At 39.7% G+C, this 23467-nt stretch overlaps 1 protein-coding gene across 1 annotated transcript in view; it reads right to left on the reverse strand.

Moving 5' to 3' along the window:
• The window catches only part of PREX1 (phosphatidylinositol-3,4,5-trisphosphate dependent Rac exchange factor 1), a 2105011-nt gene that overhangs the window by 187236 nt on the left and 1894308 nt on the right, over window positions 1-23467 (reverse strand). The window contains exon 30 of the mRNA XM_044089931.1: window positions 3021-3149. Within this exon, the coding sequence (XP_043945866.1) occupies window positions 3021-3149 (129 nt within the window). The remainder of the gene's footprint in view (window positions 1-3020; window positions 3150-23467) is intronic.

A 23467-nucleotide genomic window follows, 5' to 3' on the forward strand; every position in this document is an offset into this window, starting at 1 on the left:
AACACAGATCACAGACTGCGCGCCATGGCAGGGCTAGCCACTCAATGGTGTAAAATACGGCTCTACGTGATTCGGTCATGTTGACTAATGTCGCCAAAATGGGCATGGGTAGTTACTGGTGATAAGTGGGTTGGGGACCCGGCCTACTCTCACCCATGCCATGGACCCTTGCTAATGGTGGGAGGGGTATATGTACCTCTGTTGGCCAGTGTGTGCCGCCATAAAGCCCTGGGCCAATAAGCTACTGGCTGATTGGTGCTTAGTTGCCCAGCCTGGGTTACCTGGGATAGCTCTGTTGAGCGAAAGCTGGACGTAAAACCAACCTTCCTGACAAACATGAACTGAGAATTGCTATACTTAATGTAGGTTCACTGACAGGATGCAGCTTGGAAGTGAATGACAAGATAATATGTAGGAGGCTGGACATCCTATGTATCCAAGAGATGAGATGGAAGGGCAGTGCAGCAAAGCCACTTGGTTTGGGATCCAGACTCTACTATTCAGGTGGAGGACAGGCTAGAAATGGTGCAGGAATTGTGGTGAGAGAGAGGCTTCAAAAGGCAGTGAGGGATAACATCAGAATTAATGACAGACACATAGCAATCAGACTCCAATGTAATGATACGGCAGTATTCATGATATCAGCATATGCCCCACAGCAGGGTTGTGATAGTGAGGAAAAGAATGCATTCAGACAGCAGTTGCAGTACCTACTAGATAAAGCAGGACAACATGAACTGATGTTGATAATGGGTGACTTGAATGCACATATCGGGACAGAAAGAACAGGATATGAGGACTGCCTGGGTCCACATGGGTGGGGTAACAGGAATAAAGAAGTAGAAGCCATTCTAGGCTTCTCTCTGGCAAATGGCTTGATAGTAGCCAACACATGCTTCAGAAAGAGAGACAGCCACAAGATCTCATACAAGAGTAGCCAACATGCAACTCAGGTAGACTTCCTCCTAGTAAGGAAAAGGGACAGGGGTAGAATCCAAGATTGCAAAGTCATCCCCAGTGAAACAGTCGGTTCACAGCATAAACCAGTAGTTGCCACAATCAGCTGCAAGCAGTGGTCAGAGAAGGCTCTTAGGTCAACAGAGACCAGGCTAAAGACCTGGAAGTTGACTGGAGAGAAAGTACAGCAGTTCAAGGAATTACTCCGGGCTCTAGCACCCCAAGAAGAGAAGGAAATAGGTGGAGTTGAAGAAGAGTGGCAGCGCCTAAAAACAGCATGTGTTAGGACTACAGAAAAGATATGTGGCCGAGCCAGGTATGGAAATAAGGTATATAAGGAAAGCTGGTGGTGGAATGCAGAAGTGCAGGAAGTCATCAAAAGAAAGAAGGAGTGCAGGAAGAAAAGGGAGATAGAAAAGATGGATCAGGCTAGGAAGGACTACAGGTTGGCTAACAAAGAAGCTAAGAAAGAAGTTGCAATAGCAAAGAATAGAACATCGGAGGCACTCTACCAACCTCTGGAAAGTGATTCAGTAAGGGGCACAAAGAAACTATATCAGGTTGCTGGGCAAAGACAGAAAGATAAAGAAGATAGTCAGACACCCTTCATAAAGGATGCCAGCAAGAACCTGCTTACCAGTCCACAGGACATCAAAGGCAGATGGAGGGAGTATTTCCAGTAGCTTCTGAATGAAGAAAACCACATAGAAGCTGTACTGCCCCAGAAACAGCCTACAATTAGAGAAGAGGAGGCCACCTTAGAAAAAGTAAGAACAGCACCAAGGAAGATGAAGCCAGGGAAAGCAGCAGGCTCAAATGAGGTGACAGCAGATATGATAAAGATGCTGGGTGAGATAGGGGAGAAATGGCTCCTGAGGGTACTAATAGCAGCGTGGAGAGAAAGGTGTATCCCATATGACTGGAGAATAAGCATACTTGCGCCAGTGTTCAAGAACAAAGGGGACATCCACAACTGTGGGCAGTACAGAGGGATCAAACTCCTACCACACTGCATGAAAGTTCTGGAGAGAGTGATTGATAAATGGATATGCAGAGTAGTAGAAGGAGAAGGGTAGTCTGAATGAAAAGGTCAAAGGTAGAATCAGAGGGGCTGCAGCCAACTGGCATAGAGTATCAGGTGTAGTCTATGATAGAAGAATGCCAAAGAAGCTGAAAAGCAAGGTGTACAAGACAGTGATGCAACCAGTACTACTGTATGGTACAGAAACCTGGGCAGTAAAGGCAGAACAGTTGAAGAAGCTAGAGGTGATGGAAATGAAGTGCCTGAGAAAGGTGGTCGGATGCATACTGTGGGACAGGTAAAGAAATGAGGACATAAGAGCAGAAGCCAAAGTAGCTCCAATTGCAGAAAAGATCAAAGAAAACAGATTACAGTGGTTTGGGCACATGTATACAAAAGCAGAAGACAAGTGAGGAAGATTTGGGACAGACAGGAAGAAGGTAAGAGGAAGCGAGGATGTCCAGCAAAGAGGTGGATGGATTGTGTGAAAGAAGATCTGCGACAATCAGGCATGAGTGCTGAGAAGACAGGAATGTGGCACTTACTCGAGAGAGTTGGCGACAGTTAACACGATACCCTGACTCCAGGTAGAAAAAAATGGGAAAAGGGGAGCTGATGATGATGATGATGATGCAGGCAGTGACTCCCCAGTCAGAGCAATCAGAGGAAGGACCTACAGCAGCAGGCAGTGACTTCCCAGTCAAAGCTGTCAGAGGAAGGCCCTACAGCAGCAGGCAGTGACTACCCAGTCAGAGCTGTCAGAGGAAGGCCCTACAGCACGAACACTGAATAGCAAAAGGGTGTGTGGAGGTGTCTCAGTCAGGCTAAGTATGGGTTATTTGTTAAAAGTTTTAAAGAGTACAAAGTCAAAAACAGACTGCATTACATGGGCCAACAGGGTAAATATGTTTGAAACTCTTTTCTGGTAAATGTTGTATCCCAACAACACAGAGAATCTGGCATGCTGACTGCAATGATTCACATTCTAAACTTTTTATGCATATCCACCTTTACATTCCAAGAAAGTCACACATTCACAGACCTTCTACATATTTCTGAATGCTTTCCACAAGGTTCCTGATCGAACTGGGAAGATTCCAGGGATCCTCTTGTACGCTCATTTGGATTAAATTCCGGCACCGCACTGTGAACTCCTCCTTACTCCTGAATTCTATGTGAGGAAAGAGAAAGATAAAATGTTACTGGAATAATGGGAAAAGGTTTGGACAGAGACTCATCTCAACTATACATTTCATCAACTCAGTTAAGATTCTGAATGTACTTGGGATATATGCTACGTTTTATTAAAAGTAAACCTCTACATTTCACCTTCAAATTAGGCACTTTTACTTTCACGTTAAAAAATTCCTTCAGGGAAACAACTACCACTAGTGAGCATAAGGCTGTAATGAAGGAACCAAAGCAGATGTGAAGAAATCACTCAATAGTGCTTAATCACTGCACGTTTAGAGATATATACAACATCAGGATATGAAGGAACCAAAGCAGATGTGAAGAAATCACTCAATAGTGCTTAATCACCACACGTTTAGAGATATATGGGCGGCACAGTGGTGCAGCGGTTAACGTTGTCGCCTCACAGCAAGAGGTTCTCCGGTTTGATTTTCGGCTGGGGTGCCTTCTGTGTGGAGTTTGCATGTTCTCCCTGTGTATGCGTGGGTTTTCTCCGGGTACTCCGGTTTCCTCCCACATTCCAAAGACATGCATCTGGAGCATTTCTCCCCGGGCCTCCGCTGAAAACAGGCTCTGAGGAACCATTCCCGGTCAACAAATGTTAAATAAATAAAATAAAATAAATAAATATATACAACATCAGGATAAGGAGAAGAAGAAGCATAACATTCATCAAAATAGAACTCAGTCTGTATGTGCAGTAAACATTTTTGTAACAGCATGCCTGAAAAGAGGAGGTTATTAGTATGATGTTACAGTTCCTGGTGTGGACAAAGACAACAGAAGGTAACTCGCCATAATCAGTAGTCACACTGTTGAATGATGTGCCTTTACTTTTTATAACAATGATGTCATTGCATAGAATAACATTACTATATCTTTCAAAGGTCTCTTTCTCACAACCATGGGAAATTTCTTAACTGTAGACTTGCTATTGTCAACTTTGTCAGCAGATTGGCACAGTGAAATTACACATAATGCTTACTTAAAGGAAAACTGTAAAATATTGCCATTTATGGTATCTCCTAACAGTTCAGTATATATTCAATCTAAAAATAACAAAAGAACTACCAATTTGTTGTGCCATTATTTCAGAAATCAGGGATTCTGAATAACATAGTGTAACAACAGTTGTGAAGTAATATACTTACTGCTGTATAACTTTTGCTAGATGAATCTTGAGGTTGTATGATGCTGTCACAAACTGCCCATGCTGGGTCTGCACAGGGTCCCCAACAGATGCATGAACCAGATTCCATGAAAACTGTTTTCTTTTTTGGTGCTTTTTTTCTCCTTGTTGCCTGTCAGCCATCAGCTTCCCCCATTATACTGGTGACTTCTGTCAACGGGAGGAGTCAGCTTTCAAGCAGCTATATTCCACATTCCCCAGTGTCACCCTGAGCAGCTAGAAATCCAAGAGTTTAGGCCTCTTTTGCCATACTCATTTGCATGCATGCATGCATGCCCAGTGCCTGCTACAGCCTGTGAAAGTCCTGCTTAGTACATACTGGTTCTACGCCCCTGTTCTGCACCTCCTTGGATATCCAGCCTCCACCAGCTGCTAGTCCTACAGCAGACCAAGCTGTCATCTCTTCTCCAGGACAGGTAAAGCTGGCTTCCACCATTCACTTCCTTCTGCTGGTCTGTTTCCTCCAGCAGCCAGGTCACCAGTCAGTCTCAAATAATCTGAGTCGAAGTCAGAGCTTTATCCCTCTGTACCATGGAGTCGGCAGATTCCATGAAAAAATGCCTTATCCTATTAACTAAACTATTTTGATAATCAAAAACAGAGTGAGGGGGAACATTCGACCTTTGTAAAGAAAAAACATCCTGCAATTCAGCAAATAAATATAATCAGTTCTGAGGTGGTGAGGTGGTAGTATCTTGGAGCAAGCTATACATACATCCTACTTCAGTTCATTCTATGTAAGCAAAAGAGGTCCCTAGTGAAGGGTCAGAGGGTGAGGCTCACCCGTATGATCAGCAATTTAGAGGATTTCATTATGGTAAGGGATGTTTTATTGGGTATGCTGACAAAGAGAGGATATCCAGAGGATTTCGTGAAACCCATTTTAGATGAAGTCACTAGGAAGAGAATGGAAGTGTATTTTTACCCATTGTTAGGACTGGATATTTCTAGACTGTGTGCACCCCTTGAGAGCAGTGGATCGACAACTGATGCAGGGAGAGGTTACAGCCATGGGTTGATTCTTACTTATACACCTCAGTTCCCACAGATTCACGACATCGTTTGCAAAAACTGGTTTATCTTAACTTGTGACAAAAGCATAAAGGCTAAGGTTGGGAATGCACCCATAGGTGTCTATAAAAAAGACACTAGTTTGAAAAATATACTAGCGAAGAACAAAGACAGGAACCACAAGCATGCCCTTGGAAAAATGTCCAAATGTGGACAATGTACCCAATGCAAATATATATTGGAGGGGGAGAAGGTTTTTGTTGAAGGAGATGGTTGGTTGAGATTTTACCAAAGAAACAATTTGTGGTACCAAGAATGTTGTCTATGCAGCTATATGCCAGATGTGCCCGAGATTTTATATAGGAAAAACAAAAAAGATCTTTAGGACATGCATATACCAACACACATATGATATTGGGAAATGCAACCAAAATAATGCACTTGCAAAACATATTTACACTTGCCCTGGTCATCATTTTAAATTTACAGTCTTGGAACAATTGACAGTGGATGACAGAGGCAGGCCCACAGATTTGCTGCTAGAATTTATAGAGCTTATCTGGCAGCTGAGGTTAAATGCTACAACCAGCCCAGGACTAAATGAAGTGGTCTCAGTAACCAGCTTTTTGAAATTAAAAGCTGATTTTTACATTTAACACTGACAATTAATTAAGAAGGATTTTTCAGCTAGAACTTACAACACAAAGTCACCTTATTGTTGAACTGTGATTTTAAATATTTTTCCTGTATTCAAAAGATTTTTTACATTTATGTTTTTAACTATGAGTCTTGTATATATATTTTTTCACTTATGCACAGCATTTATTTTCTTAGGGAGTCTGTATGTTTAAAATATATTTGGTTACCTAATGAATATGTTAATTAGGGTCATTATAAAAGGAAGTTGTAATGCACATTTTTATTCTGAAGAAGTCTAAGTAATTGTGATGAAAACACTCAATAAAATTTTATTATTTTTCTCCATCCAAACTACAAAGAAAGTCAACCCCATCCAGCCCACAAAAGAAAACAGCTTTGACAGCAATGTTCCTTGCAGAATGAGCCTCAAATGAGCCATGAATTGCTTTGCCTGCAGAATCGTATCAAAACCTAATGTAATTTTAAGTTAGGGTCCAAATGGTTTATTTGCCCAGCAGAACCCCCAACGTATGGAGGTAAAAAACTGACCTAATTTCCATCCCATCTAACACAGTCAACATACACAGGTTGATTGCTGATTTGAAGTTATATTTAAGAAAATTAAAGCTTAAGTATATTTTTTGAGGGGGTATCTGGAATTGAGAACATTGATGATGCTCTTAGAAGGAGAAGTCCTTACAATCCATCTTTGAATTCAACTTTACAAGTTTTCAGTGTTTTGTGTGAGAACCAGTTTAAGAATTTAAGTACATCTTCACCTAGGATATCCAACCTTCCTTTGGAGGAGAAAACTGCCCTAGACAGTTTGGCTTCTAACAATTTACATGTTATGAAAGCTGATAAGAGGGGCACAACTGTAGTTATGAAGTCTGCTGATTACAGTAAAGCTAGCTTTGAAGTGTTGAATGATGAAATGTGTTATAGAATAGCTACATAAGAACACATTAAAAGGTGTTTGAGAGTTGATACTACATTGTTTGATCTGTTCAGCCAAGGGACTTTAAGTCATTCAGCCTATAGATATTTGCAAGTGGAACATCCTAGATTGGCTGTACTTTTTGGAACTCCAAAGGTACATAAGGACAAAACAAATCCCCTTTAGGCCTACAGTGTCAGCAGCCTTTTCTAAAACAGAACCTATCTCCATATGGTTGGATGAGATTCTGAATCTAGTTGTTCAGAATCCACAATTTTATTTACGTGACTCTTAGCATTTAATAGAATTATTGGGCCAAGTCACAGTATGTGATTCATCCTTTGTCTTTGCATCTCTTGATGTCACTTCTCTTTACACTAGCATAGATCAGGAGGTAGGTTTAGAGTTTTTAAGGGAGTATTTGAGCCATCACACTACCTTTGACAACAACACAATCAATATAATTTGTGTTTTGATGAAGACAGTACTTGAAAATAATTTTTTCAAATTTGACACTGTGATGTTTCAACAGGTATCGGGGATAGCCATGGGGTCTAGAGTAGCTCCCCCTTTTGCCAATTTGGTTATGGCTACATGGAAGCTTGAGTACCTTATTCGACATCCCATGGCTGAGAATGTATTGTTATATAGACGATACATAGATGACCTATTTTTGATCTCTGGAAGGGTGATTATGCTACTTTTCTATCATTTGTTAACTATTAACACCACCAATTTCTTGAGGTTCACCACTGGGGATTTCAGGAATTGTATAGATTTTTTGAATGTACATTTGACCTTTGATGCTACCAAGGGTGTTTTTGTAAGTTGTATTTTTAGAAAATTTACCTTTGTGAATCAGTACTTACACAAAGATAGTTTACATCCACATTACATGAAAAGAGGGGTGGTCAAAGGCCAGTTTATACATTTAAGTCAGCTAACTAGTGACCACTCTGTTTTCATGTTAGAAACTGAAAAGCTTAGCATTTTTTTCATCCAAAGGGGGTATGATTCTACTTGGTTAGAAAGAATTGTGAACAAAGTTGTTCTTTTAAGAGACAGTACAGTGTACCCCATTTTGGCAATTCAGGGGCCAAATGAGGTTGGTATAAGACTGTTTCCAACTATGACCAATACAGATTCTAATAGCTACAGACTGGCATTTCCCATTCCCATTACTAATGAAATGGGGTTGATCAGAAGCATTCTTTCAGATAACTGGAAAATTTTGCTGGCTAACCCTGACTTGGTCAATGTCATAGGTGAGAGACCTTTGTTTACTTACAAAAAAACTGTAAACATCAAAACAATTTTAGAAAGTAAGAAGAGAACTGTTCCACAGGTTGGTTCTAACACTTTTGACACTTATTCTTGAGTACATCATTGTAGACAGTGTAGCTATGTTATCAATTCTTCATCTGTGGAATTCAAACATTTTAACAAGACTATTTGGGCTAGAGATATTTTTACCTGCAACACTACTAATGTACTTTAGTCTGCATTTTGTAATTCCTGTGACAATTTTTATGTGGGAAAGATTATTAGAACATTGAATACAAGCATTTATGAACATGTTCTAGCTGTTAAAAAGAGGGATTTATCTAATGCCCTTGTTAGACATGCTGTTGGGTGCAATCATTTTAAGAAATTTTCATTTTTTGCACTGGAAAATGTTGATTCTGATACTTTTTGTGGTGACTGTAAAACGTTACTTGAGTGTCAGGAAAGTTTATGACACATTTTGTTAGTGGGTGAACAGGCACCAGTCTCAATGAGACAATTAACATTAACTTTTTTTTGCAGTTACAGAAATTATAGTGACATTTTTAATTTTAACTTTGGGTACTTATGGTTTACATACGGTAAGTTTAAGTTTTATTTTTCTCAAGTGTTTACTGTTGATTTAGTACATATATAAATATATATAGACATTGCTTAAGTGAAATTTATAATTATATTCACTTCATTTTATTATGTTTTAAACATTATTCTGATGCTTATTGGATGGTATTGTCACGTGACATTTCTTATTGCTATTTAAATAAGTGGTGGTGTGGTTTTACTATTTCTGAAGAAGCTCTATTATATTTATTAAAAAGAACAAAAACACTAAGTTTGCTGTCCGGTTTCTTCCACCTGTGGTCCTAAAGGCTGTTTGTTTTGTAATTTCCAGACTACTTACTTCTTGAAATACATGGAAAGAGTTGTCTTGTAAGGTATTTGCAGTGAAAATTTGCTCTACCCCATTTTGTGGATGAAGATAAAAGGGAGACAGGAAGTAAAGAAGCTGTAGCTTTAACTTTGTGAAAAGTTACATAAATGCTTTAAACATAAGCTGTTGCAAATTGTTTGTGTAGGCTGTGATAGCCGATTTATAGCATTTATAAGTGTTTACTGTATCTGTTTCTGCTTGTTTTCTGAAAAACAAAAAAAAACAAAAAATATCTCTTGTTTTCCCGCCTTACTAAGCTAGAATAGTCCAGTTTCAGAGCTTGCTGATCCCTGGGCTTTGTTTGCAGTTCCTGTTACTGATTCTTTACCTAATTTGGAAGAGAGGAAGTTCCCTTGCTTACCAGTGGGAGTGGGAAGCATTGAGCTGCCTGTTGGTCCAGTTTTGTGAGGTTTCAGCCAGCAACTTGTAGTTTATTGGTCGCTTTTGGGCCACTTGCTAGCTTCTTTCACGCACTGATATAAATAACGCTAAACGGGCGTTTTTTGGCTTGTACCTACTCAGCACAGATCCTCGTGGTGGCCAGCAGAGTAATCCAAGCTTCAGAGAGCTAAAAAAGCGACTTTACCTGATTTAAGTATAATTTTGTGGCTTTCCACTTCTATTTATCTAGCAACTGTATTTCGCCTGCTTGCTTATACATTGTTATTGTTTTTTCTGCATTTACTCTGTTTTTGCACTTGTTTCTCAGTTTGTTACTTTTAAAATCTGTAACTGTTGCAAATTGTTTGTGTAGGCTGTGATAGCCGATTTATAGCATTTATAAGTGTTTACTGTATCTGTTTCTGCTTGTTTTCTGAAAAAAAAAAAAAAAACCAAAAAAATATCTCTTGTTTTCCCGCCTTACTAAGCTAGAATAGTCCAGTTTCAGAGCTTGCTGATCCCTGGGCTTTGTTTGCAGTTCCTGTTACTGATTCTTTACCTAATTTGGAAGAGAGGAAGTTCCCTTGCTTACCAGTGGGAGTGGGAAGCATTGAGCTGCCTGTTGGTCCAGTTTTGTGAGGTTTCAGCCAGCAACTTGTAGTTTATTGGTCGTTTTGGGCCAGTTCCTAGCTTCTTTCAGCCCCCTGATATAAAAAACGCTAAACGCGGGTTTGCGCGATTTAGCGCGGAGCTGCTACTGTTGCACACTAGGGCAGGGCCGGTTAAGCAGATTTAAACTATTAGGGCTACCTAAATTACACTCTTCAAATTTTCCCTTAAAACTACCTTCCTCGAACTATACTACTGATCTAATCAGCGTATCCTATAACTAAAAAGATCATCTCTACTTGACTCCAAGTAGACTATTCTCCATCTGTTAAACCTAGCACTTGCTCCTACAGTACTTATTACCTTGATACGTTGCTCTTGTCATAGATAGTACCCCAAAAAGGCAAACCCCCATTTCTCGGTCACCCACGTCCCCCGGAATCTTCTTTAAAGTTTTTTTTTGTCTATTCCTTCTAGCATGTCGAGGGATCAGTTGCTAGTGTCCTCTCTTGCTCAGCTGGTGAACCTGGGAATATTGAGGCAATGTTACAATTGCCTCATGTACACAGACAACCCTCTCCTCCTCCCACAAAACACAAATACATGCGAGAGATGCAACTATACGGCCAAACTGGAGGCTGAGCTCTCTCAACATAGGACTGGCAAGACCAGTCAGGAGGAGAAGGTTACCACACACACTATAGACCCAGTCTCACATAGTACCATCACAACCTCAAATCATACACATAAACACACAAAGACATACTCGGAGGCTCTGGTCAAAAATCTACCAAAACAGCAGAGGCCACCAAAGCAGACACCCAAACAACCACCACCTCAGAACACATCACCTGCAACACATAGACCTCACAGTCAGAGTGTCAAACAGTCACAGCCCTTAAGGCCAAACAAAATGCCAGACACACTAGTCATTGGTGACTCCATAGTCAGACACACTGACGTCGCGCTCACCAGACTGAGTAAGGAGAAGGTCACAGTAAGCTGCCTGTCGGGCGCTAGAATCCGCCACATAACGCAAGCACTCAGGTCTCTCAACAGCAGGTACAAATACGACTCAGTCATTGTCCACGCTGGTGTAAAGCGACCTGAGACGCACCTCCTTGGACTACATGAAAAGAGACATTGAGGAGCTCTCTGATTATGTAGCCCAGGCAGGTATGACCCTGACCTTGAGCAGTATCCTACCTTCACCAAGAATGATGCCACAATACAGAGATAAGATGATCAGCTTTAACAATTGGCTTAAACACTGGTGTCATTCAAAGGGGATCCAGTGTCTGTCTGCCTGGGATGACATGCTGGACAAGCCACGCTGCTTCAAGGGATGGCTTGCACCTGTCACCCTGGGATTCCGGATATTGGCAAAGGCTCTTGCCACCCCATAGTGCCTTTTTAGGCAAGGCTCAAATTCTAAACCTACCACCCTAGAACACAAAAAGGAAAAAACTAAGGGTAATGCTGCTCAATGCCAGAAGTCTGAATCTCAAAATGCACGCACTCGAGGCCCTTCTCAGTATGGAGAACATCGATGTCTGTGCTGTGACAGAAACCTGGTTCAAGGCTCCTGAGAGCACCCCAGCACTATCAGGTTTTACCTCATATCATGCGTTCCGCCCCAAAATCCGGACAATACCAAGAAAGCAGGAGGGGTATCCATATTCATCAAGGACACCCACACCTCAAGACTGGTGGCAACGCACGATGCATCGGAGACCATCCAGGTGCAATTAACCATAGGCAAGACTGCTCTGCAAATTGTAGCATGTTACAAGCCACCCTCACAAACTCAGGAACCTCACATGGCCTTCCTGAAAACACTAGAGGGATAAATGTATCACCAAACACCATCATACTAGGTGACTTCAATTACCCTAATATAGACTGGGAACACTACTCAAGCCCAAACACCCTAGCCCAAAAGTTCCTGGAATTCATAAACTCAAATGCCATGGAACAACTAGTTACCATCCCCACAAGAGGAGATAACATACTTGACCTCATCATCACGAACATGGGAGCACAATGTTCAACACCGGAAGTATACCCCTCACTGGTGAGATCAGATCACAAACTAATCTCGCTGGAGGTCCTCATCCCACCCCCACCTGAAATAAAAAAGACCACAGTAAAGAACTTCTCGAAAGCCGACTTCACACTTCTAAAGACTAGTGTGGTCTCCTTTAAGGCCCCCGAGCCGGGGGAAAACAGTACACAAGCCGCTGAATCACTTACAAATGCCTTCTACCAGCACCTGCAGGACTGCATGGATAAGGCAATCCCAAGCAAAACAAAGACTCTTTGTACCAAAGGCAAGCGTCCAGTCTGGTGGACCCCAGCCATAAACAAACTCTACAACAAAAGGAGGAAGCTACTACAAGATAGAGCAAAATCCTTAAAAGGTAAGACACCCTTGATCACTATAAGTAAAAAACTAAGAGCTCTCATAAAATCATCCAAAGCAAATTTTGAGAGAAAAATAGCTAAAGACTCAAAAGACAATCATAAGGTCTTCTTTAGCTATGTTAGAAACCTGGGAGGAAACTCCCAGATATGCTCAGAACTAGTTCAAAATGATGTGAAGATTACTGATCCTACGGACATTGCCAACATACTGGCTGACAGGTTCAGTGCAAACTTCTCCCAGCCCTCCGCACCAAAAGGAGAGATATCTATACCAAACGATTGCAGCCCCCCAAACATCTCCAACGCCCAAGTGAGAACTGCTCTCTCCAAAGCAAAACACAGCATCCATGGGACCTGATGGTGTCCCCGGCTGTGTGCTCCACGAACTCAAGGAGGAATTAAACCCACAACTAGGACAGCTGTTTAATCAAAGTCTTACCTCTGGATACGTACCCAGGGAGTGGCGTACTGCAACTGTGGTCCCACTTCACAAAGGCGGTGCCTCCACCGACCCTGGAAATTACCGCCCATTAGCTTGACAAGCCTTATCTGCAAAGCCATGGAGAGGATCATAATGGACCTCATAAATAAAGACATAGGGAATTTGCAGACTTTGGATCCAACCCAGTTTGGCTTTGTCAAAGGCAGATCATGCCTTTTAAACTTGGTTGACTTTTTGAAACAGTCACCAAAGCCATTGATGAGGGAAAGGCAGTCCATACAGCCTACCTCGATCTGGCGAAGGCCTTCGATACAATACCCCACTCGGGTATCATTGAAAAACTCATCAGCTTAAATATTAACCCATACATCACAAGATGGGTTGCAAACTGGCTGAGTGACAGAACCCACAGGGTCAGAGTTGCTGGCGCCATGTCAGACTCAAAGCCTGTCACAAGTGGTGTCCCACAGGGCTCAGTCCTGGGCCCACTCTTGTTTGGCATCTACTTCTCAAGTACAAGCAAACACAGGAGGGTTATGGCTGACAAAGTTTGCAGATGACTGCAAACTGGGCCATAGTAGAAAACACATCTGACACAGATATCCTTCAGAAGGGTCTCACAGAAACGGATAACTGGTGCCAGAGCCATGGCCTAAAGTTAAATGCCAAAAATGCATAGTCATACCCTTCGGGAAAAACAAGGTTACCCTAGCTACCAAATAGGTGGCAATCCACTGAGCACAGAAGAAGTTATCAGGGACCTGGGGACCCAGGTTGATAGTAGTCTGTCATTCGACACCCATGTAGCTAAAGTAGTTAGGAAGACCTTCTACATTGCCCACCTTATCATGAAGGGATTCTCATCTAGATCAAGGGAGGTCATTGTCTCCCTCTACTCATCACTCATCAGACCAATGATTGAGTACAATACCCCATTCGGAATGTATCTGACCCGACACTTGCAGCAGCTGGAGAGACCACAAAAGTTCCTCACCAAAAGGATAAAGGGTCTCAAAAATCTGTCCTATGCTGCCCGACTGAAAGAACTCCAGCTCTATTCAGTCGCCACCGCTTGCTCAGAGGTGACCTTTGCCTAACATACAAGGCCATGTCAAACCCAGATTTGATGAATATGCTTCACCTCAAAAAATCTAGATCCATCAGAGCCACAAGGGCGGGAGACTTAAACCTCGACACGGCTATTAATAGGACGTGCTGGAGGGATAGATTCATCACCCAAAGACTCCCTATGCTGTGGAACAAAATCCCGGTATATGTGAGGCAGAGCACCTCGCTGGCCTTGTTCAAGAGAAATCTTGACCAATGGATGGGAGATCGCAGATATACCCCAGGGATTACCTCAGTGTCACTGCTCGACAGAGGCACAGCAAAATAATGGGTATAGTTCCCCATACTAAAGGGGTGGCGTAAGCCACAAAACGATGGGCTAGGCTTGTAAATGCCCTCAGGCAGATAGCCTAGTATGAACCTATGAACCTATAATGTTGTAATGGCTGAAAACAGCTTTACAGGGGAGCATGCCCCAATGTAAAAAAAAGGACTTCCTTGGCAATCAGCATAAGTGTTTCTTGGTGATTAATTTCCCCTGACATAACCGCTTTCAATTTAAAGCAGTTCATTGACAAAACATTAATCCCTTTAACTCAAAGCAAGATCTGTCACAATTCTGGGCATAAAAGAAGGCGTTTTAAGCTTCACTGTTTTTAGTGACCAAAATAAGTGTTTCCAAACAGTAAAGAAAAACTAATCAAAGTTGTAGCTATTCCTTCCATAGTCTTAAAATATTAAAAACACTCATTACAGATACTTCCATATATCAAACATACAAAAAAAAAGAAATAAATCAAAATGGTCATCCATAGCTTAATTCAATCACAAAGGGAAAAACCTGTTTCGTAAAACTATAGTCTTAATGATTCAGACCTCAGCTAATTATGTCTGATTAAATGTAAGTTAACTCAGGTCTGAGTCTTAACTGTTGGAATATTATGAATGTGCCCATTAATATGGGGGGATAATGGATAGATTAGGCTTCAGTCAATATAACAGCATTCATTCAAACCTCAAGTTTGTCTTCAAGCTGTTCTAATCAGATGGTTACTAAAGAAAATGTTTTTTCTGAGATATGGCTTAATAATGGGTACACGTTAAATTACCACCTCACTGAACATCACTGGATTTTCTAGTGCAGCAAAAATGAAAACCATGGCAAGGTCAATATCTTATATCTGCCACAAATACATCATAATAAGCAAGAACATTATAAAGTTACAGGTACCTGTACAGAATATGAAGCCTCTGAAATAAATTCAACAATGGGATAGCCATAGAAACAGTGCTTACAAATCAGAAAAAAATGCAAGATAATTTCAAATTTTAAAGGTTTATAGGGTTGCAGTCTCAGAGCTAAAATTTTGTTTAAAGAACAGACATAGATAATAGCCTTAATGTACACCCTTTTCTCTAATGTTTTATATATATATATATATATATATATATATATATGTTATATATATATATATATATTTTATATAATATATATATATATTATATATATATTATATATATTATATATATATATATATATATATATATATATATATATATATATATATTGGATAAAATGACCAGGGGTCTTGATGAACTGTAGGAAATTATTTTGTACAATTTTGACATAGCTCTGAATATAACAATTTCTTAATCACATGAATAGAATGCACATTATTATTAAAAAATTAATTCTTGGCTCATAATAATTTTACCAAAATGTATTTTCGCTAACAGCTAAAGATTACATGATAATAACAATAATACATTTTTTGTATTTTGATTGTTTTTTTAATCATAAATCTCTTTTTAAGTGCTCCAAAAATACCTTAAATAATATTCAGCAATCTAAAAATTATTTCAAGACTCTGATCTAAACATTCTAAGATACTACTATGCTTGCCTTTTTAAAAAGAAGAAATGCTTATTTTGCTAAAGTCAATAAAGATTTACCTAAGGATAAATCTATAGTTTCCTTAAAAATGTACAGTTCTACAGTGAATTCAAAATAAACATCAACATTTCTCCTTTAATAGTAAATGGTTCGCCTTCAATGTTTGTATAACTAACATTTTTCAACTTTGTTCATACGTCACCGTCAGCAAATCAAATCAAAATGAATTAATTTATTAATGTATTTACTTTTTGGTTTAATAAATATCCTCACTTTGCAGTAAGTGACATTACTTTAGATTAATTTTCAGAACTACTGGTCAGAATGGCTTTTGTCAATTTCTGAGGCAATAAGACAATGAGATTCGAGAATAAGAATGACATCACAGGAACCGATTATTTTATGCAGATGATGTACGCATGCATTTACTACAATAAATTTTCACCAGTAAAGCTACAGTTAATATTATAGCTTTTAATCATAATAGGAAAGCATTTCACTGAAAAAATGCTCTTCAAATCTTTCTAAACTATTTTTATGGACCGAAGAACTTTGTACCATAAAGACCTTACAGACTTCATTAACATTCAACTCAGTTTAATGATTTCCCATTTGCTCTGCATGACATTAAGGAAAATATATCCAAACTAAATGACAGGCCTGTAAGTTTGGATGGAATTATTATAGAGTTCTATAAAACTTTCATAAACACTGTAGCTTATACGCATTTCAATTAATTATGCAATTCATGACAGAAAACTGGCTATCACCATAACCTTGGAAAAACAGTACTTCTTTCTAAAACTAGTAATGCAACTGATTCTGTTAATACAACTAATCAGGACACCCAAGCTGTCATTATGAAAAATAGATTTCATTCACTTAACTAACTTTACAACAATGCCTTTGTGCAAATTTATACACTGGAAGTAGATGCAGAGAAACAATATTTTTATGTTTGCCAATAGCATTCAAAATATTGTAAAAGGCTTTATTTTCAGAAACTCAAGCTTACATTTTGGTTAACAGGAAGAATTTGTCAATGTTTTTCACTATACAGGTATAAATCAAAGTAGCCCCTTATCAGCACCACTGTTTAAATTATCACAGAATCTTCAATGAGAAGAAAAAAATACAATACATTTTACGTATTAAAGCATTCAAATGAATAAATATGATTACAGATGTTTCATTTATGCAGATGACTTTGTCCTGTTTCTTGGCAGACATTTTTCGAAGATCATGTAGCCCAACTGGCACTACGTTCTAAAATCAGTAAGGACAAGGAAAACTCAAATAACAATGGTGATAGGAATGGTCTAGCCCTATTTGTGAACGATTTTACAACAGAACCAAAATATCTCGGATGTAAAATACATATACATGACTTCTATTCTTATATCAAACTTATGCATAACAGTAACAAATAAAAAAACAACTTTTAACTGGTACACCCACTCACACAATTCTAAACACTCATTTACTTTTTATGAGTTTGACATAGTAATACGGTCATCATATAACAGGTGACACATAACAGAATTCACCCTCATCAACAATATAAACACTCCACCACAAAATCTCACATTTGATAATTTAGTAACCCATCCCTAGCACCTTCTAAACACAAATATTCAAAGAATTCTTAATCGTTTGCATCTCATTTAACTAGTAGTGCTTATTTCATAAAGCTAAAACACTGTGCCTCAGATAAGACCATTTTCAACTATGACATGAAGAAACACACCAAATGACATTTGATGAAAGAGAACTTCACTTAAAGGAGGACGATATAGTGCATCGATCAACAGTCCTGCCATCCATTACAATAGCCAGTGTACAAACAATGCCTGCACTGTTACCCTATGATTACACCATTCCTGCATTATTATCCTGTCTTCCCAGCCACCTGCTTATCTAAATATTGTACCATATGAATAAAAGACTCACTGCATTCAACTGCCACCTTTTCAAGAAAATCAGACATTAAAGTCTTTTGGCAACTTTGAATAATCAAACTGCACTGTACTCATTGAGAAGAACACAAAAGCTCACTAATTCTCACATATTCACCAACTCATACGTAGATCTAACCTAAACTGAAATGATTAACAGACTGTTAACAAATTTCCACTCATATAATACCATGATTAATGAGCGAGTATTAAGAGTAGCCCTTCAACATTTGAAAACACTCATATTTTAAATGTGTTATAAACCTTGGTGTGATCAATTATCGATCTCCCGCTAACCCTTAAGACCCTATGTAATACTCTGGCATTTAACATCTACCTCTAGGAACATCTCAAATGTTTTATATGTGCAATCTTGACTGTAGTGCATACATCTAGTCTAACCTCTTACATATGCAGGCCATGACTTGGTATAAATATTAGGTTCCTACCAAATGCTCACAGCTTAGTTCTAGGATACTTATAATTTTATTTGTATATGCTTTCTAATCATGCATCCAGTCAAGTGAAAGGAAATCAACCAGCAGTTACTCAGCCATACATCACACAAATCACTTTTTCACTAGAAAGCTGCCATACTGCTTCCATCACCATACATCCTTCAAAAAGCATGTAATCTGGAGTGTTGACTAGTTGTAATTCTAATTTCACACACACACACACACACACACACACACACACACACACACACACACACACACACACACCAATGCAAAGATATGCCAAGTCCCTGGATGCCTAGGGTTCCCCAGCCAGCACCAGCAATACACCAGCAGTGTTGACTAGTTGTAATTCTAATTTCATCCAGGTTATTCCACATATAGTTTTGTATTCTTGAGAATTTTCCATTCCAGTGAACCCAATTAGTTTCCAGATCAGCTAAAATTCATATTTTCCAAGTAAAACTTACATGACCTTTAATACAGTAGCATAAACTATTCCCACCACAGTGCCACTCTGGTGGCATACAGGGATAAATCCCTGGCTATGACCCAGCCGACTCAGATACAATGTTTGAGTGACTGACAGAGCAGAAAGAAGACATGGGTGTTACCATCCTCACATGTGGGCTTCTTCTGTGTAGATCACTAGTGGAGGCTGGAGATGGCACATGGACAGAAGACGGGGAGAGGGTGGACACATAGCTGAACTGCTGTGGAAGCGGGGATATATGTTACACATTCCCATTCACCCCTCAGGCATACTATTAGGTCCACAAGGTGAAGGAGAAAAAATGGATAGGTCACAGTAACCCCCCCCCCCACACACACACACACACACACACACACACACCATTGCAAAGATATGCCAAGTCCCTGGATGCCTAGGGTTCCCCAGCCAGCACCAGCAATACCAGAATAAGTCGGGGGGGGGGGTAAGGAGACAGCTGGTGAAGCCAGTATGGACAGAACACTGGAGCGCTGGGCTGGTTCCACTGAAGGAAAGGAGATTAGTTGTGCAAACCCTAAATCTCACACACTATAATCAAAATGATGGCTTTCAGCTAATAAACCAGCAACACTCTAACTACTAACACAGTCAAGGGTCTCCATACTAGCTGATCATAAATACTTTCATTTATTATGCTACACTTCACCCAGACTATCAGATCCAAACAATAACCCCCTCGCTTAGCCATGGCCAAAGAGAATATATCCATTTATATTACTGAAATAATTGGAATTATAAACTAGCCCTTTATAACATGTTAACAAGCATCAAACTGAAATTATACCATGACCCCCCATTAATACTCCAAAACATGCACGCTGATTGGCCAGCGTGCACGTTGTAAATCAACTTATACTAATGGAAAAAGGTCCAGTCGCCCGGACTTTTTCCATTAGTATAAGTCTCTTTTAAAACACTGTCTCGCTATGTTAAAAGAGTTTAACATAGCGACACAGGTTTAAAAAAAGCAACGGAGATCTCCGTTGCTTTTTTTAAAGCTGTCTCACTATGTTAAACTCCTTTAACATAGCAACACAGTGTGTAAAAAGCAACGGAGATCTTGCTTTCTCCATTGCTTTTTTTTAAACCTATCTCGCTATGTTAAATGGGTTTAATATAGCTAGACAGCTTTAAAATAAGCAACGGAGATCTCCGTTGCTTATTTTAAAGCTGTCTCGCTATGTTAAACCCATTTAACATAGCGAGACAGGTTTAAAAAAAAAAGCAACTGAGAAAGCAAGATCTCCGTTGCTTTTTACTGTTTCACTATGTTAAATGGGTTTAACATAGCTAGACAGCTTTAAAATAAGCAACGGACCCGTTGCTTATTTTAAAGCTGTCTCGCTATGTTAAACCCATTTAACATAGCGAAACAGTAAAAAGCAACGGAGATCTTGCTTTCTCCATTGCTTTTGGCCACAGCTCTGATGTACTGTGTAGGCATGCGCAGTACATTCGAACTGCCGCGGACACCAGACAGATGCGGAAGGGCAGCAAAGAGGCATTATGCAATGCCATTATTTAAGAAAAGTAATTATTTCTTTTCTTAAATAATGTCATACTATAATAGCAATAACCCACTTCTGGGTATGGGTAATGTGGGGTTTACCCACGGTTGTCTTTGTTTGGTCCCTCGCACGCCAACCGTGGGTAAATCCTGCATTACCCACACCCAGGCGTGGGTTATTGCTATAATAATCACTTCCATTTTACACCAAAAGAAAACCATAATAAATCATCAAAATATTAAACCATTAACGGAAAAGAGAAAACCTTTGTTGAGTTAGTCTCCCGCCAGTGTTGGGTGATACAGTTGAGCTTTTGTAGGCATTTTAGCAATAATCCTAGAAAGAACCTACAAACCATCTTTTCAAAGACCTGTACTTCTGCAAACAGGTTTTACAGAACACAAATAAAAAACAAAGAACTGTTAACTGACTGATGAAATCTCAAACGTTATAATTATACAAATGAAACAATCCATCACTATACACAGACGTACAAAGACTCCAGAAACTTTCCAGATCCATAAACTGCTGCATTCTATCAGGAAAAACAACATTCTGAATTTTAAGTTCTTCTGGCAACTTTCTTCTCATTGCATCAAAGAAATGATTTCACTACTGGATCACTTGTTCTGAAATGTCATGGGGAAAAATACACTTTTGACCTGGTTTCCAAAGTTCTTCTTTCAAAATCCATTTTGCAAAGTAGAACAATACAGTTTTAGATCACCCAACAGCAATGTCCTCTTCCAGTGAGGGACACTGACATGCCTTTTCAATTCCTACATTTCTTCACTGAAAACCCAGTTCAAGCAGCACATTTTTTCTTCATACATTCAAGCCAATTCACGTCTTCTTTTCATTCTAATACCACTATAACTCGTAAAGTCTTTCTTAAAACATCATCTTCTAACTCAAACAAAATTAAACTTAGTTGCATCAAACTTTCCAAGAAAATTAAAAAATGGTTCCTTCATTTCTTCTTTCTTTTATTGTCAGATAAAATGCTGTAACCTATGCACAAACCTTCTCAACATTTTCACTTTCTTCATGATCCAGCCTCTGTGATTTTTAAGACTGCTTCACCCTCCTCTACAGTCCTGCCTGTGAGCACGGGATGTTGATTTTCTATTTTTAAAGTCCTGGTACAGAGAGGAAACCTGCCTTCGCTTCTTTTCTTTAGAGCCTTTATGATTTATTTCATCTGTTTACTAAACAAGCTGCTGCCTGTTAAAGGGGGAACGGGGGCATTCTCTTGCTCTTGTTATACATCATTTGGAAGCTGACATGTTCACAGCCATGAGTGCCTCCTTAACATGATACATTATGCCATCAATATGACCTGACGGTCTATGACACTAAACATCAACCTCGGAGAATATGCATAGTCTTAGTTACAATCATTCAGGTTCTGGAGCAATTTTTTCTTGGTCTCTGAATCAAGGCTACTATCAAGTTCAACAGTTCTTCTGGAGCCGACTTCAGTACTTAATGAGCTATGCATTTTGATTAGTAGTCTGGAGGTCTAAAGATGAATCAGCATAAACCTTTTTGGTCCACAGATCCAAGCATTTGGATTTTTTAACTGCCAAAGGTCAATAACTTGGTAGGGTGGGTACTATGAAGAGTTAAAGGCTCCAGTCACTATGGAAGCTATTGCTAGATGCTAGCCTAAGACAATAAGCTTGGACCAAGGGCTTGAGAACTTCCAGATTTAACCACAAGGGCAGCCACATTGGTATGGGGTTCTGGGAGTACAATGTACTCCATCTCTTCTGTATGTCTCTCTCTGTCTGTGATGTAGTCAAACCACATCAGTTCCCTGACCTTCTTAAAAAGGTCGTCCAAATGTTGATTCATTAGGTAGAGAGGTAATACTTTTCCCAAAGGAGCACCACATGCAAAATTAGGAAATGGCCAAAGGCTGGCCCTCAGTGTGTTCTGCTTCTGAGGCAACCGCCCACTCGGAAGTTTTTAGAGACTCACTTCCATGACAAATACAAAGAGAGATGAAGCTGGTCCTCTTGCACCTTGGATTGAAGTGCTCCAGGTCAGGCAGCCAGTTTCTAAGTCAAACTGGCCAAATGACTAGAGAAAGTTTCAAAAATTCTACCCATGAAACAAAGGTGTCCCAGAAAATACCAATAAGGAAGGAAGGAAGAGAACGCCCCCACAATGACCAGTGTGGCTTCCAACACAGAAGATAGCCATAACTGCTCTACAGAAGCCCTTCTGAAATGGCAGCAGAGGACACCTCCAGGGGCTTCTCTGCTTACTCCAGTTCTTAGACATTGACCAACACATCCCCTAGACATAGTCATAGTTATTATGGTGCCAGAGATGAAAGTGGCCAGAGTTACCATTTGCACAATTGCTTCAACCACAATGAGGACCTCTCCTCTAAGACAAAAGACATTTGCTGCCCTTGAATCACAAGACTGATGATATATCAATAATCTGCTTCACTGAAACAAACAATGATAAAGTCCATACTTTCAGCTGTTGTCAGTGAAAAGTCAGCTACAGTGGCTCTACAGGAAAATCAGATGATTCAGTCCTATATGTAAATCACTAGGCCTCTTACAATTCACTAATTGTGTCCCACTGAGGAATCATCTTGAGAGTGAATCTTCCTCTTCAGATGAAGAGCACAAACAAGAGCAAGCATTCTCATAATGAAACATATTTTTTTCCATCTTCAAACCCCCCCCCCCCCAGTACAAAAGAAGCCAATGAATGCTGGGCTTGTCCCTGAGATGTGTCCAGTCTAAGGAACAAGGAAGAAGTACGGAATGAATTGCAGAGTTCATTAATAGTCTTTAAGTGACCCTCAACCAAATAGTACTACAGATACAGAGAATGCCTTATGGGGTCATTTCTTGGTAGCATTTATGGCCATGGAACAATGTTTCTGCCATCTTAAATGTCATTTCCACTTTAAGATTAAAGACTTAAAAACTTTTATGAGAAACAACGACTGTATCAAAAACTGAACAATACATACTGAAAGAGTGTCAATGCACAGCATGACTTAAGACGAGCAAGAAAAGTGGTGCA

This window comes from Protopterus annectens, chromosome 12.part0, assembly GCF_019279795.1.
Source record: "Protopterus annectens isolate FY-2018-M chromosome 12.part0, PAN1.0, whole genome shotgun sequence".
NCBI lineage: Eukaryota > Metazoa > Chordata > Ceratodontiformes > Protopteridae > Protopterus > Protopterus annectens.